This window comes from Stomoxys calcitrans, chromosome 3 (assembly GCF_963082655.1).
Source record: "Stomoxys calcitrans chromosome 3, idStoCalc2.1, whole genome shotgun sequence".
In the NCBI taxonomy this organism is placed as follows: Eukaryota; Metazoa; Arthropoda; class Insecta; order Diptera; family Muscidae; genus Stomoxys; species Stomoxys calcitrans.
The window spans coordinates 108,855,706-108,870,609 of record NC_081554.1 but is presented as its reverse complement, the minus strand read 5'-3'; the positions used below and the strand labels follow the sequence as shown (position 1 = coordinate 108,870,609).

The 14,904-nt window shown below is 36.2% G+C and overlaps 1 protein-coding gene and 1 long non-coding RNA gene across 7 annotated transcripts; one reads left to right on the top strand and one right to left on the bottom strand.

Moving 5' to 3' along the window:
• On the bottom strand, positions 1–1,478 carry LOC106093424 (outer mitochondrial transmembrane helix translocase). The gene is made up of 2 exons (XM_013260476.2): positions 1,132–1,478; positions 1–1,074 (listed from the first exon to the last, which is right to left on the bottom strand). The coding sequence occupies exons 1-2, from the start codon at positions 1,311–1,313 to the stop codon at positions 129–131; spliced, it is 1,128 nt and encodes a 375-aa protein (XP_013115930.1). The 5' UTR covers positions 1,314–1,478; the 3' UTR covers positions 1–128.
• A 779-nt stretch (positions 1,479–2,257) lies between these two features.
• LOC106093420 (uncharacterized) lies at positions 2,258–14,314 on the top strand. Of its 6 annotated transcripts, none has more exons than XR_001222351.2 (3): positions 2,258–2,384; positions 12,484–13,135; positions 13,284–14,314. It is a non-coding gene; the product is annotated as an uncharacterized LOC106093420 (long non-coding RNA). The 6 variants fall into 6 exon arrangements; XR_001222349.2 differs by having other exon boundaries at positions 2,258–2,425; XR_001222347.2 differs by having other exon boundaries at positions 2,258–2,631.
• Positions 14,315–14,904: the final 590 nt, after the last annotated feature.

Here is a 14,904-nt window from a genome sequence, read left to right as displayed (position 1 = left end):
TAACTTGTAAGAACATAATTATTTATTGCATAAAGCCTTACATAATTCATTTGCTTACAATAAAATGTGTTAATTTTTAGCATGATTTAAAATTAATAGCCAAATAACAATATTATTCTGTAACAATTTTAATCCAAATCTATTCTGCTTTCTATGAGTACTTGGCCCGTGTGTACTTTAGACTCTTGAATTTTATCGAAAGACCTGACTAAATCATCCATTGTTACAGCAATCGGACTTCTAGCGTTAAATTCTGTATTTAAAACTTCCTTAGCCATATCTGTATTTGTCACCATAAATTGCCGCATTCTGGATACAGATGCATTACGGCACATTTCCCTCAAATCTGAGCCTGAGAAACCGGTAGTTATTTTTGCCAATCGATTAAAATCTACACTTTCATGAACGGCTTCATTTTCCATAATTAGTTTTAAAATTTTTAATCTTTGTTCTACATTGGGTAGACTTATATGAAATTGTGCCGGCATCCTTCGTACAATAGCTTTGTCAAGATCTTGTGGTCTGTTTGTAGCGCCCATAACAATAACGGTAGCATCACTGTTTGTATTTAGCCCATCCCATAGCATCATGAATTGCGTTTTCATCATTGCTGTGGCTTCATGATCGTTTGAACTACGACTTCTTAGAAATGAATCGATTTCGTCAATAAATATTATACACGGCTGAATTTTTAAAGCAAGGGAAAACACTGCGGACGCTAATTTTTGGGATTCTCCGTACCATTTATCAGTAAGAATCGCTACATCCAGGTTTATAAAACGCATTCCTGCTTCTTTAGCAGTTGCCTTCGCAATTAATGTTTTACCACATCCAGGGGGTCCATGCAACAGAACGCCCTTTGGCGCTTGCCAAAGTTTTGATTGACTAAATATATGCTTGTGGCGAATTGGTAGAACGACAGAATCACGCAGCTCCTGTATCACAGCTTCTAATCCAGCTATATCATTCCAACAGACCGGAATGTCATTAGGGACCACAATATGAGAAGCAATCATTAACTCGTAATCATTAAATTTTTGTGAGTTTATTTTGAAATTTCCATCTTCACATAGCCTTTAATAAATAAACACATGGACATTATAAATAGGGATTACTTTGTTTATTTCAAACCTTTTAAGCTGTTCTTCAGCACGAATCTTGGCTTTTTTCTTATTTTTGCTGGTAGGGTCGATTTGATCCATCATCCATTTCACAGAGTAATACGTAATCACAGAAGCTATTGACACCCGCATCAGCATTTGAAACAAATCTCCTTTGGATATTTGGGAACCATTCAAATTTAAGTTATTCATTGCAAAAAAAGTGGAAGAGCAACGAATTAGCTGATGTTATAGAAGCTGGTCCTTTGTAAAACTGTGAATGTAGGTACACTACTAAGACTCGACGTGCAGCATACGTTAATAAAAAAAGTTTGAGGCTTATGGCCCTTATAGACGGCACATCATGATTGCACTCCTCGTGTGTAAGTGTTGATTATAGCTTTTGCCAAAAACGGTACATCGTTTTTTTTCCTTTGATTTTATTTAATTTTACTTACTTCTCATTTTATAACTTTTTTTTTGACACAGAACAAGATTTTCAATATCAAATAATTATTATTAAGCTTTAACAAACGGACAACTGTCAAAACCCATTATAAAAAACATGGTGACGAAGATAGTGTGACATGTCACTGTATAAGTATAAATTTCGCACAATTTTAATTGCAAATGTAATTAAATGATCACGAAATAGGCTGAACTATCTTTGCTTCAATACTGTTGTCTTTGTTGTGTGTTGTTGTTTGACTTTTGTTTGTGCTGTAAAAGAAGTCGGTACTAAGCTTAAACGGTAATCGATAGACGTCATTCAAAAAAAATCAAATGATTTTGATTTTTCAGCCATGACTGGTAGTTATGTATTATATATATATTATTGCAATAACCATGGCGAAACAATTAAAGAATTGTACAACAACCACATATCATATGGTGCAATTCGCCATCTTGCTATGAAGCTGATCGACGTACATACATGAGCAGAGAATATGCGAGAAAGAAGATAACAACAAAGAGAATGCCAACAAAAATCTGACATCTTAATATTGTCAAACCTGACCCGTTGTTAACAACTGCTCGCGTGAGATTACCTTATTAAATCCGCCTTGTGCAATAAACATGGATGTGCCATGTAAACTCCGCATTATGCAAGGTTTACATGGCACATCTAATGTTTATTCCACATACATATGCGTTAGTCGACGTTTTCCCCCAAAAAACGATACAGCGAGTTCTTATCATCTTTTGCTGTCTTATATTCTAGTACTCGATAGAGAAGCCGTGGAGGGCAAAAATAAAACGCAAAAATGTTTCCAGTGCAAGTCTGTATGTTTGCAATGAGTTGGTTATTGTAACAGTGTGATGTGGTAACGACATTTTCCTACCTGTCAAAACAATGCGAGCAAAAAAGTGAAAAAATACCTGCGTGAAGATCTGCCTGAAGTTACCAACCAGCATTACCGTTGGGAATTTTGAAAATGTGGCACAAAAACTCGTTTTTTTTCTTTTGCAAAAAATTCGGATCAAAATGTGTTTTCCAAAAAAAGTCGCACATATTTATTCTATGATTTAAGTAAACAAAAACAATATAAACGTAAAAAAAGAACATAATTCATAAAAACATTGTTCCAAGCTTCTCAAAACCAAAAAAACAATAAAAATATTTTTTTTGCTTAAACTAATAAGATTTGTGGCGATCGCCAATGACCAATGGTTGGAATATGCATATATTGTGGCTTGCGCTTAACTGACATCTGGAATATCATTGGATTTGTGTCCATGTTTATTTTAAGTCGGAAGATAGAGAATTGATTCACCTTTGGACATGGCTCATTGTATATGTGGTATTGAATTAATTATAGTCACAGGCGAAACAAGATGAGTCGATTCGAGTTTACTTACCAGCAGATAGAATTGTAGTGGACAATTCTTATTAAATTTGTAAAGATTTTTTATTTTGTTGTATACAAAGTAATTTGGGAGGATATGACAATGGTTAATGACTATGAAGGTTAAGAATCCAATTTGTTTTTGGTCGCCATAGAGACGTATAGCGAGAATATATTTCTTTGCAGCCATATAGAAATGCGAAATAATGAGGGTGGCCATTGCCAATGCTATGCTGTTGTAGGCACAGACATTAAATAGGAAATCTATAGTCATTGGTTGTATGTGTATAGTATCTTCTTGATTTTCAGTGCTTTTACCGTTTTTTGAAGGCACGTCAGTTCTCTTGCTGTTTTGTTTCCTAGAAGGTCTTTACAAGGCATTAGTATGCTTGCTTTAATATTTGTAGTTGAGCGGGCTTGCTTTAATATTTGTAGTTGAGCGGGATGTAAATATTAGATCTGTTTGCGTACTTTTCCAGTAAAAAAGTTTGCAGGAGAGTAAAAGTCATTTTACTCTCTTTAAAAAATGTGCAAGCAAAAGATCGCGAACGTTTTCTAGTGAAAATTTGCAGAAAAACAGCTGATCTTTGTTTTGGTTGGTTTTTTTTTGTTGCTTGGAAAACAATTTTTTTTAAATAAAAAATGCTGGCGATACTTGTGAGGTATTTTCCGTAGATAAACATCAATTTATTGACCCGAGAGTGAAAAAGCTAGAAAAGGCCGTGCCGCTGAACAGCCATCACAAATTACCGTGCAATTCCATGGCAGCCGGTTGTACGTACCGTGTTGGCCCGATTGAGTCTTTCAGTGTACAACATGCTGCTACAACAACAACAACCGTGCATCATCCGTGGCGCCAAAACGCGCAAAGCCCTGGTGCCAGACAGAATCTCTACACCGATGCTGAAGAATCTGGATCTGCCTGGAGTCGATTACCTTACAACTGTCCTCAGCCTATCTGAGCACTATTATAGTACCCGACGTTTGGAAGATGGGTAGTCTGATCCCGCTATTGCAACCTGAAAAGGATAAGGGACAGTCGTACAAACCGATCTTCTTTCTTTCATCAGCAGCCAAGACGCATGATGGACCACTTCTCCCGTTCCTCTCGTTGGACAATTTTCATTCGCCGATCATCAGCATGTATTTCGAAGGCTGCATAGCACTACAACTGCTTAACATGCCATTACCGTATACAAAAGTACACTTGTTGTGCTGACAAATATACCTTATACTAACAATCTAATGCTTTAGGATATTGGGGCTAGATAAATTGCAACGACCACTGATTTGAGGCTAAGGGAGCTTTCTATTTGGTCATGTGGCAGCTACGGACACTTTGCTAACATTGAAGATTTCTGTATACATTCACAAATGGCAGACTAATTTGCACTAATTTTTTTTAATCCCACTGTCACTTATTTAGCTGTCCAGCTAGACCCACTCATTCCCATGGCAACATTTTCCCTCCTTAACAAATTCAAAGGAACGGTGTTGGTTTCATCGTAGCTCTCCGATGAGGATGATTCCACCAAAACACTTAGGAAACTGATAATTGCTCTTTTCTTGGTGTTTGGAAGGATACAATATTTTAATTTTTTAAGATTTTCCAAATAATTCCGCAGATTTTGCACTTACCTTCTAATGTAGAATAACCGACTTGAGGTAAATTACAACTTCATTTGTCGCTGCTGGCAAAAAGTCCCAGTAGAAATTTGCAGGTTCTCTATTTTCTAACTGTCAAAATTTTTCTCTTGCGCTCTCTTCTGCTGGCAAATAAAGTACGCGAACGACTCCTAGTAAAAATTTGCACACTCTGTCAAAATCAGTGATTAGTGTAATTCTAATTTTAGGTATGTTACTAGTTCGCGCAATTTTTCGTTGTTTGTATGTATTATGGTTTATAACTATAATACACACACACAACCAAAACTCGTTGAAAGATAGTGCACTTAACGAGAAAAAAAAATGTACTCAGCTGTTTACGGTACACTACTTGGTAATTATGTCATGTTTATAGCAGCTTTTTATGTACTTATATTCGTTTTTGATTATATTTGCTGTGAGCAACGTGTTGGATGCGTGTGTGGAATACCGTGTTGCCGATAATAAGCAACCTAACTAAGGATGCTAAATGCGAATGCGTCTGTTGAATAAGAAGACGGGATTGAATACGGCTTCGATTGACGTCGATGCTGAATATATATGAACTCGGATTTCCTCTGTTTCCTCTCAAGGGAAAAAATTGCACACAGATGTTTACGATACACTACCTGGTAATTATGCCATGGTTCCTCTGGCTTAAAGTCGGTACGATATTCGGTTTTCGCAGTGAAACTCTATATATTGGGTTGCCCAAAAATTAATTGCGGATTTTTTAAAAGAAAGTAAATGCAATTTTAATAAAACTTAGAATGAACTTTAATCAAATATTCTATTTTTACACTTTTTTTCTAAAGCAAGCTAAAAGTAACAGCTGATAACTGACAGAAGAAAGAATGCAATTACAGAGTCACAAGCTGTGAAAAAATTTGTCAACGCCCACTATATGAAAAATCCGCCATTAATTTTTTAGGCAACCCAATAAAAAATAAGCGGAAAATATTGATGAAAAGTATTCGGTTTGCACAAACAACTGTCAAAACGCACTGTAAAAAATGGTCAAGATAATGCGCACACATTCCGTACAAATGGTACTGCGTTCTACAAGCAAAATAGTAGCATTAGAATAAATTTCGCAAATTGCAAATGTTGTAAAATGTTCACGAAATGGGCCGAATCTACTCTTTTTCGTTAGAAAACGAGGCTATTACTGAAAGGTAGTAAGAAGGGGGTCAGTAAAGCTATTGTTATCATAACGGGACACATAGGACTACGAGTCGGCAGCCCTAGCCGATGAAGGACTGACGTGTCAATCCATTATACTGACGTGTATAATGTGTGAGATGGGGGACACTAGGTGGGGACACAATGCAAGACATGAGCCAACTTAGGGGAGTGGTATGGAAGATAATTAAGGATTTTGTACGTAGGGCGGAACTCTTAAAATTTTCTTCGAGTCCATGTCTATAGTGGCATGGGGCGGATTAATATTAGCACCCCTTTTTAGAACAAACATAACCTAATTCAAGTCGGGCGATCGTGACTTTTAAAACCCGTAACCAAAATGAAGAAATGTCCAAATTGGATAAAAAGAAATCCAGTTTTCGCAAATATTTGTTGATAAATGGACTTGTTACCGGTCAATAAATGAGAATTGTTTAATGTACGTACGTGGAGTTAAACTAAGAACTATCATCAACAAAAATTAATCTTTTATCGGCAAGGGCTGCCGCCTCAGTGTAAAACACACTGCTACAACCACAACAACATCAATAAAAATAGAGAATAAAGTCTCCAAACCCTTTAGTACAAAACAACGAGACAATCTGTAATGTGATCTTTCTTCCTTTACCTCTTTGCCTTTAGAAAAATTGAAAAATAATCCTCCTTCATTTACTGGGATTTGATGATTGAAGTTTCTCCAACCAGAAACAGAGAACGGATACATATGTATCTCGAAATAGAAATTGGAAAGTTAAGAAAAACTCATAAGACAGACGCAGTTTGGAGTTTTTTTACGTTCAATTAAAAATAATTTTTTTACACTGGTGAGAAAAAATTTACATTTTGTTATGCCAAACGGTAACTCTCTCACTATACAAATTTTTGACATTTCTGCCTGAGCAACAACAAGCCAAGCTATTTCAAATAATCAAAATTTATTGAAAATTATGCATGACTTGCTTAAAAAAATTGTTTAGTTTAGTAAAAAAAAACAATTAAATACTTGGGCATTGTTCACAGATAAAAGTCTCTTTGGAGTAATGATTTTATTGTATCATGATTTTATTAACATGTAAAAGCCAAATGTTTGCTATTACCGACGCCTTCCAACCGTTCCTACCATTCAAACATCCAGATCGCCTTAAAAAGCCCAATAACTTGCGAATGTTCACATCCGCTAAAACAGGCAGGTTCTCAAAGAAATGAGGACTTAAAGTGGAACTCCTTCTAACTGCTAGTGCGGGACACATACACAGGTGTTCTATAGTCTCTTCTTCTTCGATGTTCTCACAGCTTCTGCAAAGTCGTTGCTGGCAACCTTCAGTCTGTTAGCGTGTTTTCCGATTATACAGTGACCTGTCATGACGGACGCAATGACTGAGTTGTCTGTTCTAGCCAATGACAGCAAAGCAGTAGACCTCTTCAAGTCTAGATTATGCCATATAGCTTTGGAATGCTCACAGCCGTTGTTTGAGATCATATATCATTCGTTGTCCTTCAGGCCTGGTCCTAAAAACTTAGCTCACATGTCGCTAGAGGCATACCCACTGATTCCAGTATCCTTGGAATGTGTATGGTAGTTCCTAGTCTCGCAAGCTCATCCGCTTTACAATTCCCTGGGATATCTCTGTGGCCCTGAACCCAGAACAGGTGAATTTTGAACTGTTCAGCCATTTCGTTGAGAGATCTGCGACAGTCGAGGGCGGTTTTTGTGTTCAGAAATAGGTTCTCCGGGATTTAATGGCTGCCTGAGAAGATATTTATGCCAATCGCCGTTTTGACATTATATCTTATTTATTCTACCGCTTCCTTAATTGCAATGATCTCTGCTTGATACACACTGCAGTGGTCGGGTAACCTTTTCGATATGACCAATTTAAGATCTTTACACCCCAAAGTCCATCTGATCGTTTAGTTTGGAACCATCCGTATAGAAGTCTATGTAACTTCTGTTACCAGGAATATCGTAGTTCTAATCGGTTCTATCAGGAGTAATACAGTAATTTTTATCAAAAAGCCGCTCAAGTAGGGTATAGTCCACACTGCCTGGAACATCGGATATTGTGTCAAGGATAACAAAGTGCCCGTAGTCGCCACATGACCAATGAGAAAGCTCCCTTAACCTCACGGCAGTGTTCGCTGCAATTTGGGTAGCCATAACGTACAGAGGTAAAAGATGTAGGATTAAATTCAGTGAATCAGATGGTGTCGTCCTCAGTGCGGCTGTGATGCGCAAACAAGCCATCCTTTGGATCCGGTTAAGTATTGAGCAGTAGGCGGACTTTTGAAGCGCCGTCCACCAGACCACAACACCATATAGTATTATAGGTCTGACAACTGACAACCCACAACTTTTGCCAATGGATCCCTTGCAGGTGTATAGGGCAAGAGTGGCCTTTCTTGCCCTTTCCAAAATGTTGGATTTGAAGTTCAATTTCCTGTCCAGCAAAACACCCAGGTATTTTGCGCTTTCTGTAAATGGAACATTCTCTCCTCTCAATGAGACACGTTCCACTGTAGGCAACTTGTATCTCCTGCTGAAAAGAACTACTCTGTCTTGCACGGATTTATACCTAGACCACTTTCGGTAACCCACTTTGCTGTTGCACGTAGAGCTTCATGAAGTATATGTCTTAGAGTGCTGGGAAACTGCTACCATTGTATATTCCTCGACAGCGACAGTCAAGATTCTTTAGCATAAAGGATGACAGACTAATAGGACGAAACGATTCATCTCAATTGGGCGTTGATGCCCTAAAGGCAATTAGTCTGTATCGGCCTCGATACCAGCCTGCATCGTCACAAACTGGAGGAGTCCCAGGAAATTCCGCAGGGACATCGGAGTATACTGATGGCAGTCCATCGACTATCCCACTCCAGTTATTCCTAGGTATGCAGCCCTGTTCCTCTCCCTTGTCGACAACTGCCATCACCAAACTGTCCCTTGCGACATTAGCAAAGGTTCTTGGACCCATCTTAATGATGTTCGCCCTAGTTTTTTAGGCATGTGATGCCCTCCATGGACCGCAGCCTTTTGGCTGACTGCGGTGCAGTTTCCAAATATAGACATGTAGTCTTTGGGGTAGCCATCCATCTCTAAGCCTTCTCCCGGGCTTTAGATCTGCCGCTTCACTGGAAAGAGAAGCAGATCATCAACCGCCTAATGAATACCTCTATCGCAACTATCCTTGAGTGACTTACATTTTCCTTCTACAAATAATGACCTATTACGAGTTACAGGAAAATTCTTGCGGAATGAAACAACAATACGTCCGCTCCACTCAACGGTTCAGACAAGAATCGCATTGGCAATGTGACAATCAGGATTCACCAATAGAAGGTTAGGTCACATTCGAAAACATAAAGTGAATAGGCCCCATAACATCATTGAGGATGTCAAATGTGCCGATTGGAAATGTCATCAAATGTCAGTAGATTTTTGTTTTCTTTCATTCTCTCCTTCTTTCTCTGAAAAAAAACTATCTGTTTTGTTATTTGCTGTTTGTTAAACATTTTATGGCATATGATTTTTCTGCTGACAAAGGCGTAGACGTATTCAATTCAAAAACTATGTTTCTTGAAGCCGCAGTCTTGGAAAAGAACACATTCTAAATGTAGTTTTTCAAATCTTTTATTTCGAAAATTTCAAACGTTTCAAAATTCAAATTTAAATAAATGACATATGCAAACCATCAACGAATGTGAGAATGTAAGCAAAGAGCAAGTTGACATCCTCAATGCCGACTACTGTCAAAAATTCAAAAAATTGTATGTCGGCTGATTGCTTGGCCTAACCTTATTCAGTGAATCCTGTGTGACAATATTATATATTTAACAAAATCATCAATAAATTATAAACAAATAAATATATGTGTGTAAGCAGCTACATGGAACTCTGCTTTATAAACGTCAAAATTTGCTTTGCCTTCTGTCAAAAAAACTTACTAGCCCCTGGGCTACTCAAAAATTATTCACGACACTAAACGTCATATTTTTACAAACCCTACAACTTTGCTATCAATCGGCACACAGCCAAATTGTGTAAAAGAAGCACTTTTGCAGAAAAATTGGTACATTTAAGTAAAAAGTCGCACAATGTGTAAATCTCAAAGGGTCGCAAAAACGTTATTTGATTCTAAAAAGGTCGGAAATTCCGACTTCAGTCCCACAACGGTAACACTGGGTAAAATGGTTCATCTAAAGAGTTTCTTAAGTAATTTACTTTGTGCCAAAATCTCTCAGATTAGTTTCAAATATACATTTATATAAAGCAGCATTAGCTTTGCTCTCTAGCAATTTGTACTCATTAAGGCTCTATTGTACGGCATGTATATGTACGGTATGACATGTCAAATTAAGCATATGTTGAGTTGTACATGTCGTGTGATACAAACGAAACTAACATATGAAAATCACTTTTCAAAATATCGCATGTAATTTATTTCGATTAGAGCGTGCTCTATTCCTTCTGACTAAAACATAAAGAAATCAGCTGTTTTTTTTTGTCAGTCGAATGAAAATATATATTTCTTTTAATCTCAACGCATTTATTATGAGAAATATTTTCAGAATATAGTAGTAGTTTCTGCTTCCTGTTTGAAATATTTTTAGTATTTAAGGAATCTTTATAGATTTATATTTTGTATCTGCTTTTGAGAGAAATATTCTTTTTTCAAGAAATTTGATGTGAAATCTCTTCTGTTCATAAGATGTAGTATGGTGACGAAGATAATGCGAACACACTTCGTACAAGTGGTACTGAGTCCTATGAGCAAAGTAGTAGCGTCATGTTGCTGCATCAGGATAACTTTCACACAATTTTAATTGCAAATGTAATTAAATGCTCACGAAATGGGCGAATCAACTCTGCTTCAATACTGTCGTCTTTGTTACGTGATGTTGTTTGAACACAATCAAAGTCAAACAACAACACACGACAAATGACTCGTCGTGCAGTCAATTTCTTACGCAAAACTTTTAATTGTATCTGAGTGTTTGTTAGTGTTAGTGATGTTGCTCACATGTATTTATCTGGGTGGAAAAATTGTATTGGGTTGCCCAAAAAGTAATTGCGGATTTTTTAAAAGGAAGTAAATGCATTTTTAGTAAAACTTAGAATGAACTTTAATCAAATATAATTTTTTTACACTTCTTTTCTAAAGCAAGCTAAAAGTAACAACTGATAATTGACAGAAGAAAGAATGCAATTACAGGGTCACAAGCTTAAAAAATTTTTCAACGCCGAAAAAAATGTTACGGAGGGGTTGGTTTTGGTTGAAATAACAACAACACACATACATGAATTACAGTACGACCCACACACTCAAATTTGTGTGTACACATGCACTTAATCAGCTTATAAATTATTTAATGACATATTAATTTTTATGTGTAAATGGCAACATTTTGACCAAAGAAACCTTAAACTAAAAAAAAAGGTGATAACCTTGTCAAACCACCGAAAGAACGATTTTCGGAACTTTTTCCACAAAAAAGAACGTTGTACTGGCCTTAAGGCGATAAAATTTGTCATTGGAATTTTATCCATTTCCAGTGCTTATAAAATAGCGTAGCAAGGAGTCTAGTCTTTTTCATTCTCTGGTTGCATAAGAAAAAACGTATCTTCTGTCTTTCCAAGTTCCTTTTAAATTGCCTCACTACCATAACCAAACCAAGCACTTTTCGGTATAAATGTCCCTCGTTTCATCAACTATGAAACTAAACGGTTATCTCTGCATTTTTCGAACAACAGAAATATGACCTTCTCTTCCAAGAAATTCCGCAACAACTGAAGACTTTGTTCGACCATAAGTTATCTAATACAAGTTATATTACTTTAGTGAAGCATATAATAAATTTACCATTGCTCACCAATTCCGCAATAATTGGCAAATGATTGGAATATAGAATTAAATGAATGGTTTAGACTTATCATTCGCAAGACTTATTTTATTTCTGAAATGGCAATATTTTTTCGCAAGCCTGTATTGCGTTTTGGTACGAATTCATTTAGCTGCATTTTTCCATTTCCCTTGTTGCATATTGGAAATATGTCTTTTTATATTTGAGTGTCAACGAAGATGATTTTTCTGGTTGGGTAAAAGTTGTTTGCAAGCAACGCGAAATGGTCGCTTGGTATCGTCATCTTGCTTAAGCCATTGTATTGAATTTTCCAATCTCGGTCATAGGTTCTATACGCTTACTTTTTTAGAATCAGACACTGCGTTGCTATTTTGCGATTCTGACTCAATAGAGTTTTCTTCTTCCGAGCTGTTGCATTTTTCATCAGATTCTTCATGCACTTGCTTGGATGTGCCTGGTATTTCATGTTGCCGCTTTACATTCAATCTTAAGAGTGGTACTACGTTCGCTTTTCGCGGTGAAAATCCATTTAAAAAATTGCCGAAATATTTTCATTTCACCATAGCTTGTTTTTTTCAACTATTGGAAATTTGACATTTTGCGACGCCCAAGGAGAGCACAATCACAGTCGCTATGAAACACGCGAAAACAAACACAATCGATGAGGACCTCATTGTAACTTAACGTTATTTGCATTGAACCCCATTTACGATGCTCATTAAATCCGGATTTAAGCCTCTCGTCAGCTGATTTGATAAGGGAAAAACAGATGATCGAACCATTAAATCCGGATTTGAAGAGCAATGTAAACGGGTAAATTATTAATCTTTTTTATTTGTATTATAAAGTTAAATTCATTTTTTATTGAAGAAGTATGGACACACCAACAATTTGCGCCGTAGGTAGATGTTAAAGTGCATAGAATATTATAAAAAATCAATAAAATATGATAAAAATATGCTTGGTTAAATTTAAAATGTTTGGTATTTTTACGGTGGTTGCGGAATGGGAGGTTTAGTTGATGATGTTCGACTTGCAGACGATGCGAGTGGAAGCAAGCTAAGAGCAAAGGGCGGTTCGACTTTGAAGGCTCTGTTGCCATAGCCGATGGCCCGCAATACTAAATCTCAGCCGCTTGGGATCCCGTGTGCCAAGTTTACGAAATTGTGCGCTTGGGTTGTGTGGTTTTAATAAATTGCTCATCCCAACAATCAGTCAAATTTGGTCAAATATATACCCAATGTCCGCTATTATTACGCCACACATGCTGAGATAAAATGTTGCATACCGTAACCAAGTATTAAACAATCGTTTTACTAAAGTTTTTTTTTATTGGCATACTTCCGATTCTGCAAAAGCTGTTGATGAGAATACAATGTATAGAAAGCCGCCAGGATTACGCAAAAATAGTCCCAAACTCCACTACCAGCGAAGCACAAGACATCACAACGACATCAAACACAAACTCTTATCAAACAAACAAAAAATCGGCATTTTAAGGTATGTACGTATATTATTTGCTTCACTGCAACATTAAATTTTATTTATTTATGTATTCTGAAATGAAAATTTATTTTTTTTGTATTTTGTAAATTTACTTTTACAAACTAATTTTATCAGATTGCGCTCGTTTTTTCTTTTTTTGCAGAGAAAACCCAAGTTCGCCCACAGTGCTGCCAAACGTTCCTCAGTAACATCGACAACGTTATCAACTCACTATCAGTCGTCATCGAACTATCTTCAAAAGCAACTGCCTAAGCATTTTAGTGGACATCATCATTGTCATCAAATCGTAATAACACGTATACAGACGAGAATACAGGTGGTGGGGGCAAGCGCTACGCTCGTCTCCATTCCCGCGCTAATAACTGTCGTAAGAAGAATTATGGACACATCAACAATATGCGTCTTAAGAAGTTGGAGTATATTATAAGTGGAAGACTATTATAATACAAAAAAAAAAAAAAATAAAAAATGATAAAAATATGTTTGGTTAATGATTTAAAAACTTTAAAATGTATTTTCTGCGAAATCATTTTTCTTAGTTATGTCCGTCTTCGATGACATGAGCGTTATTTATGTTTCTTTAGAAACAAACCCGCCTTATTCGAATAAATGAATATAATTGCTTTGTTGCGTTCAATTCCAACTTCCGCAGATTGATCACTTGTCGTTGATATGAAAGGAGACTTTATGGCAAAATAACATTGTTATCCTGGCGCTATGGCGTAGCAGTGCCTTTACTTCAGGCACTTGGTATTCGCTCTCAGAGTTTGTTAACTATTTGTCGTCAGTAGTTTTATCGGCATTGATTTCTCCATGTACAATAAAGCCCATTTTCTTGGTCTGTGACAGTAGAGCAGCAGCTCAGTGGACACCTATGCACAAAATATTAAAATAAAAGTTTTGGAAAGTAATAATTTAACAACCCACTTACCTTTGCTCAGCAGATTATTTTTTTTTTTGTGTAATAATTAACAAAACATATGTTTATTTGACTTTTATCAACGCTACCAGGTACTTTTTTTTTACGAAAAAAGAGGTTGTAATCGCCAAAATCACTAAAGTTCAAATACTGCATCTCTGTTTTAATAAGTGAAAAATGGATTTTCAAAATTTTTTCACTTAAAAGAACGTACCCTTTACTACAAATCTAAGAAAAGAAATTATTAAAAAAAAAATTTAAATTCCGCGGAAAAAAATACTATGTGTGGACGCTTAAATAAGAAACTATTTGTATATAAACATAAAAATATAAATAAATATAATTTTAAAATAAATGTTTATTTCATAACAAGCTATTGCAATAAATCTGTACGAATTAATAACGAATGTGAAATGTGCTTTTGGTGTTGCTATTGCTACAAAATTATTTTTATACAAGTGGAAGATGCTGGCAAAGGCTTTTAAAAAGTTGTGCTTATTTAACTTATACCAACGAAAATACTTTTTAAATTATAACACATATATGAATTTGAGAAGGTTCCACACACTCACATTTGTGTGTACACATGCACGTAAACAGCTGATAAATCGGTTGGTGTCATATTAATTTGTATATGTAAATGGCAAGATTTTGGCCAAAGAAACCCAAAAAATCAAATGTGGTAACCTTGTCAAACAACCGAAAGAACGATTAAGGGAAATTTTTCCCCCAAAAAATATAGTCCCAGCCTTGTCAGTGCAATTAATAATTGTTTTTCCTTTTGAATTGACGGCATGGAGTGTTTGCATGAAATAGAAATAAAAAAATGCTACTATTTACATTG

Bases quoted from the DNA above. Each gene is read 5' to 3' on its own strand.
- LOC106093424 (XM_013260476.2), bottom strand. From the start codon at position 1,313: ATGAATAACTTAAATTTGAATGGTTCCCAAATATCCAAAGGAGATTTG. The intron at 1,075-1,131 runs GTTTGAAATAAA...TATTTATTAAAG, and splicing joins GCTGAAGAACAGCTTAAAAG to GCTATGTGAAGATGGAAATT.